The sequence below is a fragment of the Oncorhynchus mykiss genome, chromosome 12 (genome assembly GCF_057628025.1).
Source record: "Oncorhynchus mykiss isolate SJ-2025 chromosome 12, ASM5762802v1, whole genome shotgun sequence".
Taxonomy (NCBI): Eukaryota; Metazoa; Chordata; class Actinopteri; order Salmoniformes; family Salmonidae; genus Oncorhynchus; species Oncorhynchus mykiss.
In genome coordinates, this window is record NC_143033.1 from 74,862,180 (window position 1) to 74,874,248 (window position 12,069).

General features: G+C 43.3%; 1 protein-coding gene across 14 annotated transcripts in view; it reads right to left on the minus strand.

The window, feature by feature from the left end:
• Positions 1-8,872, minus strand: part of LOC110538223 (G patch domain-containing protein 8) — a 34,037-nt gene extending 25,165 nt beyond the window's left edge. For all 14 annotated transcript variants that reach the window (XM_021624895.3, XM_090193288.1, XM_090193289.1 and 11 more), the window contains exons 1-2: positions 8,783-8,872; positions 66-143 (exon numbers count right to left, since the gene is read on the minus strand). In XM_021624895.3, coding sequence (XP_021480570.3) covers positions 66-143; positions 8,783-8,827 — 123 coding nt within the window. In that variant the 5' untranslated portion in view covers positions 8,828-8,872. The remainder of the gene's footprint in view (positions 1-65; positions 144-8,782) is intronic.
• Between the last annotated feature and the right edge of the window lie 3,197 nt (positions 8,873-12,069).

Below are 12,069 nucleotides of genomic sequence, written 5' to 3' on the forward strand. Positions count from 1 at the left end.
CTCACACACACAGTTTCAAGTTGGGCTTGTCCTAAAGGGTGCAGGGGTGAAGGATGCGGCCTTACCGATTCTATGGGCTTGTCCAGGGACGCCTGCTCCAGCTCCAACTGGCCCTCTTCATACTGGTCAAAGTGATTTCCCCCCTAGGAGAGAAGACATGGGGACAGAGGGTTAGACACCAGACAGCTAACACACAAAGAGACAGAGAGACAGCGCGAGACAGCGCGCGAGAGAGAGAGAGACAGCGCGCGAGAGAGAGAGAGACAGCGCGCGAGAGAGAGAGAGACAGCGCGCGAGAGAGAGACAGCGCGCGAGAGAGAGACAGCGCGCGAGAGAGAGAGAGACAGCGCGCGAGAGAGAGAGAGACAGCGCGCGAGAGAGAGAGAGACAGCGCGCGAGAGAGAGAGAGACAGCGCGCGAGAGAGAGACAGCAGTGAAAAGCCAGAGGGAACAACAACCAAAGGAAAATGGAACAGTCTGCAAAAGAGAAACTCCTGTTTCTGTGTTCTCTTAATGGAAGTGAAACCATTTCACCTCCCAAGAGGCTAAAACATTTCAAAACCACACAGAAACCACACACAATCAAAAGGGGATGAAATGGACATGTTAAAACACATATAGATGCCTACCAAAGACACATATTAATGCACGCACACACACTATTGAGATAAGGTTCTTCACTGCCTAAGTTTGACAGTTGAAGAGCACCATATCTTACAAGACAGATGGAAACCTAACGTTCACCCTGAGTGGTTAAGCCGGTTACAGTGGTACAGAATAATAGGCTAGAGTGTGTGTGTGTAGCTAGATCACCACAACATTTCAAATGCCATGAGGTCAGTGCAGAGATCTAACCCATTTCACTTCACTGTCTGCAATGAGGGGGAACAAATTGGAGAGCTAGAATTAATTGAATTATTTGTATTTTTCAGGGCAGCAGGATGCAAAAACGATGCATCCCATTTGTATGAGACAGGGTCCTTGACCTGAGGACGACATCACGAGACGAGTAATGAGCGTGCACTCCTTCCAGACGGTGGGTGTTCTATACAGTCTCTGTTCCCAGACAAGACACATTACCCCTCAAAGCAGAGGCAGCAGAATGGCACGTGAAGGTCACCTTGGAAAGCAGATGAGATTCCTCTTTGACCTTCAACCTGCTGAGACTGAATGACTGGAAGACACAAGGCAATGTTCTTTCAATGTGTTCAATTAGACTGACTGATAGCCACTGTTCCAGTGTGTTCAATAATACAGAGATCCGGAGCCCCATATCCCTTTGCTCTGAGTATATTTAAGGCTTGGGTCGTGCTGCGGTACTGACTTTATCAAATGGGTTTAGACGACTGAGGTAGGGCTATAAGCTGACCTTTTGTTACCAGGAGCATGTGTGCGCCTAAGTTAAAAAATGTTGGCACACCCAGAAAGATGTAGAAACACAATGACAAATATTTGAGTAAAATCGCAGCACTGTAGAGCCCTGTGGGGCTTATGGAGTTTAACACAGAACCTCAGAGGAGGAGCCATTTCTATTACCTTTTTATTACAGAACATCAAGCCGAAGTGGGTTAGAACCTGCGGGATGTCTTCTGATGCGTTCTGAAGTCTGTAGAGGCGGCCGCCAGCAGCAGTGACTGTCTACCCACCTACTGAGTCTACTACCGCTTCATCTTTACAACTGGGGGATCCACTGAAGAACACAGATACTAGCCTAACTACAATAGATCACGGTATTGTAGCTCAAACCTTCAGTGCAAATCCAGGATTAAATTCAAACGGATCACCTGTTCCCTTATTTCTACCCAGACAACATGATTTATACCACAGTAAAGCTTTACATGAGATACAAGGATGACACTAGCCTGACCGATTTAAAAACGGGTACAAACAACCCTCAAACCGCTGTCCGAGCCCATATTAAAACGGGTACAAACAACCCTCAAACCGCTGTCCGAGCCCATATTAAAACGGGTACAAACAACCCTCAAACCGCTGTCCGAGCCCATATTAAAACGGGTACAAACAACCCTCAAAACGCTGTCCGAGCCCATATTAAAACGGGTACAAACAACCCTCAAAACGCTGTCCGGGCCCATATTAACTGAGAGTAACTGAGGGTTTCCGCAACCACCGCCTACACTGAAATGGATGCTTACCTCGAATGACCCTACATTAGGGAGGTCTGCTGCTTAGACCGAGTCTGGTGGTAGAGACATGAAATAAGAGAGACTAGGTGGCTGCTCTGAATACAGAGCAGTATGCTCTGCATAGTGTTATAACATGCAACATGCCTGAGCCCCAATGACAATTTAGTCTGAATCAATGTGCTTTCTATGAGATGGGTGGGATGAGACAATGTCTGTGTACACAGGCTGAAGTTAGACCGACTGTCAGTGGATCTCTGGGTGTTCCATGTGCAGTGCAGTGTTGCTTGGCAGCAGGCTCTTGTGTAGACCAGGAGAGAAACACCTGGCGAATACTGAGCGACTGGGTATCCTGGACTAGAGATAGTTACATATATTTTGATATTATTTTTGACAATACATCTACAATATTGCAATATTATTTTTGCACTAGTTGGCTGTACCTGCACTAAAACTCCAATAAAAAATATATATAATAATTGAAATTGCAATACATATAGAATCACAATACATATTGTATCGGCACATAGGCTAAGTATTGTGATAATGTCATATCGGGAGGTCAATTCCCAGCCCTACTAAGTAGCGTAACATACATACATCATCATCTAACAAGAGTTAACAAGCATCATAAATTCACTCTTAGTTTCAATCCAATGGAGCAACTTTTTAGCCACATGACTCAGAAGAACAGTTGTGCTTCCACACTCACAAGCAGACCCCATCTTCCACGCACTGGAACATATGGCCTGCCCTAGGGCTCCCCACCAGAGAGACAACACTCTCAGCAAGAGCCAGTAAGGCAGCCATACATGGGCTCTGAGGTCCCCACTGGGACACACAAATCCTGGATGAGGCGTCTCTGCACCCTGATCACGTCATCAAGCCGTTGAAAAGTGCAGACGGCTTCATTGTAAATCAAACACGAAACATTTCATTTTCCTCTCAAAAACCCAAGTGCTGCAGATTTTGCATGACAAACATGGGTCACTCGGGGCATGAATGCCCAGTCTCATTGTCCTTGCTCATCAAGCCACCTCCCCAATTCCCCCTCATATTCTTTAATGAAAGGGGGAAAAGCTGGCCTCAGCAGCATCTGAGGAATGAGCTCCGACCAGAGAAGGCAGATTGGTAAGTGCCACACTTCCCACCGGGGTCTGTATTCCCCAGAACCATTCAAGCCCATAAGCCCAGTATCACATATCATCCAACCACCACAGAGCTGATCAGGTAGGGGAGTATTGGAGGTACGATAGACAGCTTGTCTACATTCATAAAAGAACAATTAAAACCCCTCATTATTTCTGGGAAATCAAGCCAACAACTGCATCAAGGGAGAGTGTTGTAGTGTTGAGGTAGTGGGAGAAAATAACAGACTGGGTGTCTGGGCACAACTAGGAGAAACCCACTATGATGGAACCCAGGACAGCAGAAAGTTCACAAATTCTTAAAAACCCAGAGTGTTTGGAGAGACAATAGATTGTGGAAATACAGAATGCTCCAGAGGGAATGAAGGCAGCAGAGTGTGAACACTGACTGCGACAGTTTGAGACGGAGCAGTATCACGGCAGCAGATTGGTTTGGCTCTGGCTGTGTGAGGCTGGGCCGACCTCACGCCTCTGTCTTCTGCTCCTCACAGGAGGTAGCGTGGTGTGAGGAGGCGTGGTGTTTGATTGGGCCTCTGGCTGGCAGACTGCATGCTGGGAACAGCTGGTCTGTGGCAGTCTTCACTGGGCTCTGAGGCCACACAACAGACTGTGTGTGCTGGTGCTGCCTCTCCTAGTCCTAACCCCACCCCCCAGCAGCTGCACAGGATGCCCAGCCACAGACACAGATCTGTAGACACCATGAGAGTGGCCAGTGGCTGTCCACACTAAAACAAAATAATATTCTTGAAGTGCTGTTTCTGGTCCAGAGAAGCTGACAACCATGCTGAGCACTAGGTAACCTACAGTTTGGAAATAGAAATCTCCTGTAATTTCCTTGTTCTGCATTCTTGATCTGGTATTTTAGCTTGGATCATTCAATCAGGTCTTGGGTGAGGGCAGCGTTAAAGAGCACCCAAAAGCAAATAGAAAACTTCCCGTCCAAAAATAGGTGCTGCCATCACTTAGAAAAATAAGCCCCTAGTCTCATTTGTCAAAATATCTCACTTAAGGGCTGCTAAAAACACTTAGGGAATGTATCAAGTTAGACATGGCTTAAATAAAAACTAAATTGATCACAGGCTTATAAATATCAAAACACCTCAAAGAACAAAAATGGATAAAAACAGGGCAGTTAGCATAACATGTTCTAAGCCTCATTAGGAGAGCAGAATTCTGCTGGGTTCAGGAACGCAAGAAGAAAATCAGTATGAACCACAAACAGCTTTTCATAACAAGCATGAGACAGGGGCATGACTGATGTGTCATTTTTGCAGACGGTTAGATTTGCTTGCAAGGGCATGTGAGAGCAGAGCAGGGAGATTTAGGAGAGTTAATGGGAAACGTTCAACATTCAATTGCGCAGTGTAACCTGCGGCGACAACCCCCCAAACTCTACCTTCTCTCACACCCTGCAAAAGAGAAGTGTTGGCATGAATATTTAAGAAACATCTTGAGCTAAATTCATTCATTCACCAAATAGGCCGCAGGTATTTGAGATGGAAGTATGCCACAGACATTCATTGGAGGACTGAAGGGCAAGACATAATTCATCACAGACACAGTCAATAAAAAAAAGTCAATGTAGGCTATATCAAAGCCCACCATTTAATCATGTTCTGTATCACGGACACCTTATATTTGCAGAGTTATATTACATTGGGACCTAGCAACTAGCGAGCATTACTGACTGTGGCAGGACTCTTTTGGAAACATTCGCTCTCTAACAATGAGAACTCAATGAACAGAAAACACTACGCAGTGTACGATAAACTGGTAGAATACATCTATGGCCCTGCTTTATATAGCCTAGTAGTGGACTTTACTATAGGGTGGTGACAGAGCAACACATTTGACAAGAGTTTGAGCGTTTCCTATGGTCAAGGACAAGTGTGAGTAGCAGACAACCAAAGCTGCTTGTGGGTAGACGGCTCCAGCTGACCACAAATACAAGCATAAGCCCAGACCAGTGCCAACACCAACTAAAGTAGGGTAAAGTAAAACAACACAGCCATGAAGGCAAGCAGATCTTTTACCAGAACTTTGGGCAGCGCTAACCCAAGGGAATTAGTTTGAAAGGTATGTAGGTTATCCCAATTTGACGCAATGTAACATGATCATTGCAGTGGTAGGATGCCAAAATATAAGAAACTGGCACAGGATGTGCACATTTTTGACAGTGGCACACAATGCAGCACAACTTGTCCCAATCTCTCAAACTCTTAGCTACTTTGACAACCATGACTGAAGACCAATGTTCCCTCTAAGCTGCGCATGCGTGCAGTAGTCAGAGCATGCAGCTCCCCCAGGACTGCATGCAGAAATATCTGCCCACAGAGAGAAGCACGAGTTGGAACTTAACTTTCTAGAGCAGTGGTCACCAACAGGTCGATCGCGATTTCCAAGGCATTCCTAGTAGATCGCCAAACATTTCTGAAAAAAACCCAACGATAAAGCCTTGTGTTCTTATTCATTTTTGTTTTGTTGTCTCGGGCTGTACAATACAGCTGCCCTGCGCACCGGGTAGGTGAACTGTTGCCATTTTGAACCATTTCATGTGTCAAAGTACAAACTCTGCCTTCCCGACGGGCCCAGAGAGCAAATCAAGTGCACTATAGGCCTAACGCTGGCCAATCGGATGGCTCAGATGACCATGTCTGCAGAGACGTAGCAGGCATAAAAAAAAGCTACAGCAAAGTTGATACTATACGATTTCAAAATGTTTAAAACCATGACTAGAGAGAAACTATCAATGAATACAGCAAAGAGCTGCCGTTTTCATGAGTGAGTTCATGTTCAAGTTCTTACTCAGCACTATCAACATGTTGTATTTAACACTTTTAAGCCATAAAATGAAGTTTTTCCTATTTCCACTCAGCGCTACAACAAGTACTGCAGCAGTAATGAATGAGTTGGAATATGTATCTATGGGCTTGCGTTGTTGTTATTAGCGGTTTGGGTCTTTTTTAATATCAAGGAATATTTCACTTTCTCAGTTCATAGGAGTAACAACATGAATTTGTGCATGAGGCAAAAACAATGGGGTGTGACTCAAGTTGCGCTATCAGCTGGTAGACAGTGTCACTTTTTGGTCAGTGGAGGAAAGGGAAAGCGGAGGGATGTTGAGAGGCAGACCCTCAGTTTGCTTCTTTCTCCCTCCACTGAGATTGACCAGATTGCAGGTACCATCAGCAGAGTAAAATAAAAAGCAAATTATTTAAATGTAAGCTCACTCATCTGTGCTTGACAAGTAATCTATTACCGACCGATGTGATCATGTAGCCTACCTCTATTTTTTTATATATATTCTTTTTAAATGGCCCCAACAAGAACAATGCACTGGCAGGGAAATTCAAGTAAAGCCAATATGTGGTGATAATGTATTGGGCCTATAGCTTATGGCACAAGCCTCATTGCTACAGTACTGTTTTTAACCAGTTAATTTCGCAAGGGTTTAATTTTAAGTCATGTTAGATCTCAGGTTGCATTTTGACTCAAAGTGATCTTGTCTCAGAAAAGGTTGGTGACCACTGTTCTAGAGTTTTCCCTGTTAACACTATCAACATTTCCCTTTACTGTGGCAAATGTGTTTGAATCAATGCAATAGCCACTTTCAATTCAACATACCAAAACAAACTATGCAAGAGATTTTGTTGTAGGCAGAATGCATCGGAGTAGGATTCTATTGCATTAACACACACTACTCCGCCCGTACTCTACACAGACCGGTGCAGCATAAACAATCAGAGCTGCAGTAGGCCTATATGCAATTAGACCATTGACATATGGATCTGTGCCATTTATGTCTTAAAGGGGCACTATTGTATTTTGAGACAGGCTTGAATAAGCTAAGTAGCCAATAGGCAGAGGGTAGCATAACTTGTCTAATGATCTGTAATAATGGTATGGGAATAATAATGTATTTTGTAAAGTGGTTTCTTGGATCAAACAACATTTTCAGTCACCTCCTTGTCTGAAGCACAAGTTGATAAACAGGTTAATGTCAAGCCTTGTATATCTATTTTCAAAAGTCTCATGGAATTAAGGCCTACAATGAACCCCAGACATTGGCTGCTACTGTAGGCTGAATGATAGAACAGCTATTTCCATGTAAAAATGTTATGGGATGCCATTGTTTTGATGGTAGGCCACTCTGGTAGGCCTACATTATGATCAAATAGCCATAGTAGCCTACATTGCCACTGTTACATTTTTTAATTTAAAGCAGGTACAGCCTCAGTGTTCACAGTAAACATGTACGGGATTGCACAGAATTTTCACAAAGTTCAAGTTTCCGCTCAGCAGACCTGAAATTTGCTCAGAGCTTAAAAACATTTTAGGGAACATTGCTGAAGACCACAACATAATCACTGACATTTTCTATTCTAAATACTCTATGTATTCACTAGCAACGGTGGCCGAAATTACACACTGGAAGACCAACAGATTATAAGGGTGACGTCAGTCACAGACAGAAACTGGACAGGACACCAACCCCATCCCGTCTTGGGTTTCAGACAAGCTAAGCAATAAGCCAACTAATCTGAATACATTCATTACATATGGTGAGGTTAATAGTTAGTGTTGTGGTGCTGCCAACAATACAGTTACATTTGTAGCCCATTAGATGTAACATGCCAAGAAATGCGTGAACTAGTTGGCATAACTGGTAAATCTGACATCAGCAGAACAGAAGCAAAACACATACCCAGCAATGTCGAGCAACTGAGAAGGGAATCCGCTGACCTTATATGTACCCTACTAGTAATTAACAAAAGCGAACACATTGTGGGTGCAGGATTCACCAACAAGCGGCGTAGTAGCTAACTAGCTGCAAACGATACATGTAGTTAGCGCTAACATTACACATATTATTCTCAACTCGCCCGAATGTTGCACAGCCAGGTAGGGGGTATGTAGTTCCATGGATGGTGGCTACAGTACAGTAGAACCCATGTTTTCTACTTACGAGCTCTGACTTTGCTAATAGCTACAATGAGGAATGTTACTATGACTGTGATGTGTTTGTCCCACCTAGCAAGCTAATTTAAGATGAATGCACTAACTGGAAATGGCTCTGAATAAGACCGTCTGTTAAATGTACATTGTCATTGTTGTCATTGTCAGCACCAACAATGTGACAGCTAGCCAGCCAACTAATGTTAGCTAGCTCGATGTAGTTAGCTTATTTCCCCAAGGTCACTCGGTTCACTTTGTCAAAATTACTAATATTATTTTGTATCCACTAACCACGTGCTAAAGAATTGGTAGTTGTGGGTTCAATCCATTGCTCGCTGGCCAAGACGAGCTCGACAGCAATGCAACTCGTCGAACACTGGACTATCAAGTTGCTGCTAACTAGCCTAGCTAGCATACCTTTGAACCTATTACAGATTCCTGATTCGTTTCAAAATGTGTTACGGTGCACAATTATTATATTGATATTATTTACACTATATTGTGTTTAGTTGCTAAATATTTGATTAACATTACCTGGAAATCACGTTCTTCGTTGAACCTAGAAAATCTGTCAGCCATTTTCTGTACGCAGCAGCTTCTTTCGTCTCTCTGAACGCTGGACTTGGAAACGCCTACTGAGTTACCAACAAAGCAACTGTCCAATTGTAACTCGCAAATGCTTTGATTGACGTATACTTTGAAACAATGTAGCACATTTGTAAAACAGTGTAACTTATTGTTATTAAGCGTGCCCAAGCATATTGGCTGGTTCCTAAACCAGCAACGGCCAACCTCATATGACAATCTAGGTCATTTAGTTTAGACTACATTTATACCCCACACAAATGCCCACTCATGTACACTTGGTAAGATTAGAAATATTATTATTTTACTTTCAGCTGTCGAAAGAGAGCAGTAAGCTAGCTAGCTATACATTACATTATTACTATGTTATTACAGCTCAATGGGAGACAACGCATTTCCACAAGCTCTACCTGGATAACAATTAAGCTAGGTTCCCATGCCATCTCGTGGCCATACATTAAATAGCTCCAAGCCCACACATATCAAACAGCATTTAATTGTCACATGCTTCAAAAACAACAGGTGTAGCCTAACAGTGAAATACTTACAAAAAAAAGCACCACAAGATGAATAAATACCCAATGATACAGAAGCTCGGATATATATATTGGGTACCAGTACCGAGTCAATGTGCAGGGGTATGAGGAAATTGAGGTAAATATGTACATATAGTTGTGTGTACGTGTTATGTGTGAGTGAGAGGTGATGCAGACAGTCAAGATGCTCTCAGTGGTGCAGCTGTATAAGTTTTTGAGGATCTGAGGGCCCATGTCAAATCTTTTCAGACTCCTGAGGGAGAAGACGCGTTGTCGTGCCCTCTTCGACTATGTTTGGACTATGATAGGTCCTTAGTGATGTGGACGCTGAGGAACTTCAAGCTCTTGGCCTGTTCCACTACAGCCCCATCGATGTGAATGAGGCGTGTTCGGCCCTCCATTTCCTGTAGTCCACGATCAACTCCTTTGTCTTGCCATTGTTGAGGGAGAGGTTGTTGTCCTGGCACCACTCTGCCAGGTCTCTGACCTCCTCAACATAGACAGAGAAAAAAGCTGAGAAAATATGTTTTTGCGCAAAATGGTACGCAGCATCATCTGAATATGTGTGCAACAAAAGTTCAACATTCACCTTCTGCTATTTCTGTTAAGTTCCACTTTGATCACACCGACTGCATCATTGCATTCTGGTACACCAGAATTACATACATTTCCAATTAAATGCTGCGTTTGCCTTGCAGCATTGCATTGCATTGGCAGTTGAAGTGCGTTTGGTGTGGTGCATAAGTTGAAATCTATGTGTTAAACTGTATGCATAGACGGTTTGACAGGAATGGTAGCAGAAGGTGAATGTTGAACTTTCGTTGCATACATATCCAGATGATGCTGCATACTATTTTGCGCAATGATGCCGTCGGTGTGTTCAAAGCATTATACACATACAGTTTGACACATAAGTTTGATAAATCCAACATATGCACCATACAGCACACACTGCAACTGCCTCCAACACAATGCTGCAAGGCAAATTAAGCATTCCCCTGGAAACTAATGTGTTTCTGGTGTACCAAAATGCAAAGATGCTGTTGGTGTGATCGATGCGTTAGCATCATTGCATTTTGGTACACCAGAAGTACATTTGTTTCCAGTGGAATGCTTAATTTGCCATTAATTTCCAAAAGAACGCTGCGTTGACATGCAGCATTGCCTTGCAGAGGCCGTTGCAGTGCGTTCTGTGTCGTTGGATTTATCGAATATATGCATCAAACTGTATGGTAGTGGGCTTGACAGAAATGGTAGCAGAAGGTGAATGTTGACCTTTTATTGGACACATATCCAGATGCTGCGTACCATTTTCTGTAATGAACCTGTAGGTGTGATCAAGGCATTAGGCCTATATACAGTTGAAGTCGGAAGTTTACATACACTTAGGTTTGAGTCATTAAAACTTGTTTGTCAACCACTTCTTGTTAACAAACTATAGTTTTGGCAAGTCGGTTAGGACATCTACTCTGTGCATGACACAAGTCATTTTTCCAACAATTGTTTACAAACAGATTATTTCACTTATAATTCACTGTATCACAATTCCTGTGGGTCAGAAGCTTACATACACAAAGTTGACTGTGCCTTTAAACAGCTTGGAAAATTCCATAAAATGATTTCATGGCTTTAGAAGCTTCTGATAGGCTAATTGACATGATTTGAGTCAATTGGAGGTGTACCTGTGGATGTATTTCAAGGCCTACCTTCAAACTCAATGCCTCTTTGCTTGACATCATGGGAAAATCCAAAGAAATCAGCCCAAAATTGTAGACCTCCACAAGTCTGGTTCATCCTTGGGAGCAATTTCCAAACGCCTGAAGGTACCACGTTCATCTGTACAAACAATAGTATGCTAGTATAAACACCATGGGACCAGGCAGCCGTCATACCGCTCAGGAAGGAGACACATTCTGTCTCCTAGAGATGAACGTACTTTGGTGCGACAAGTGTAAATCAATCCCAGAACAACAGCAAAGGACCTTCTGAAGATGCTGGAGGAAACAGGTATAAAATTATCTATATCCATGGTAAAACGAGTGTTATATTAACATAACCTGAAAGGCAGCTCGGTAAGGAAGAAGCCACTGCTCCAAAACGGCCATAAAAAAAGCCAGACTACGGTTTGCAACTGCACATGGGGACAAAGATTATACTTTTTGGAGAAATGTCCTCTGGTCTGATGAAACAAATATAGAACTGTTTGGCCATAATGACCGTCGTTATGTTAGGAGGAAAAAGGGGGAGGCTTGCAAGCCGAGGAACACCATCCCAACCGTGAAACACAGGGGTGGCAGCATCATGTTGTGGGGTGCTTTGATATGGGAGGGACTGGTGCACTTCACAAAATAGATGACATCATGAGGGAGGATAATTATGTGGATATATTGAAGCAACATCTCAGATATCAGTCAGGAAGTTATAGCTTGGTTGCAAATTGGTCTTCCAAATGGACAATGACCCCAAGCATACTTCCAAAGTTGTGGCAAAATGGCTTAAGGACAACAAAGTCAAGGTATTGGAGTGGCCATCACAAAGCCCTGACCTCAATCCTATACAAAATTTGTGGGCAGAACTGAAATAGCGTGTGCGAGCAAGGAGGCCTACAAACCTGACTCAGTTACACCAGCTCTGTCATCAGGAATGGGCCAAAATACACCCAACTTATTGTGGGAAGCTTGTGGAAGGCTGCTTGAAACA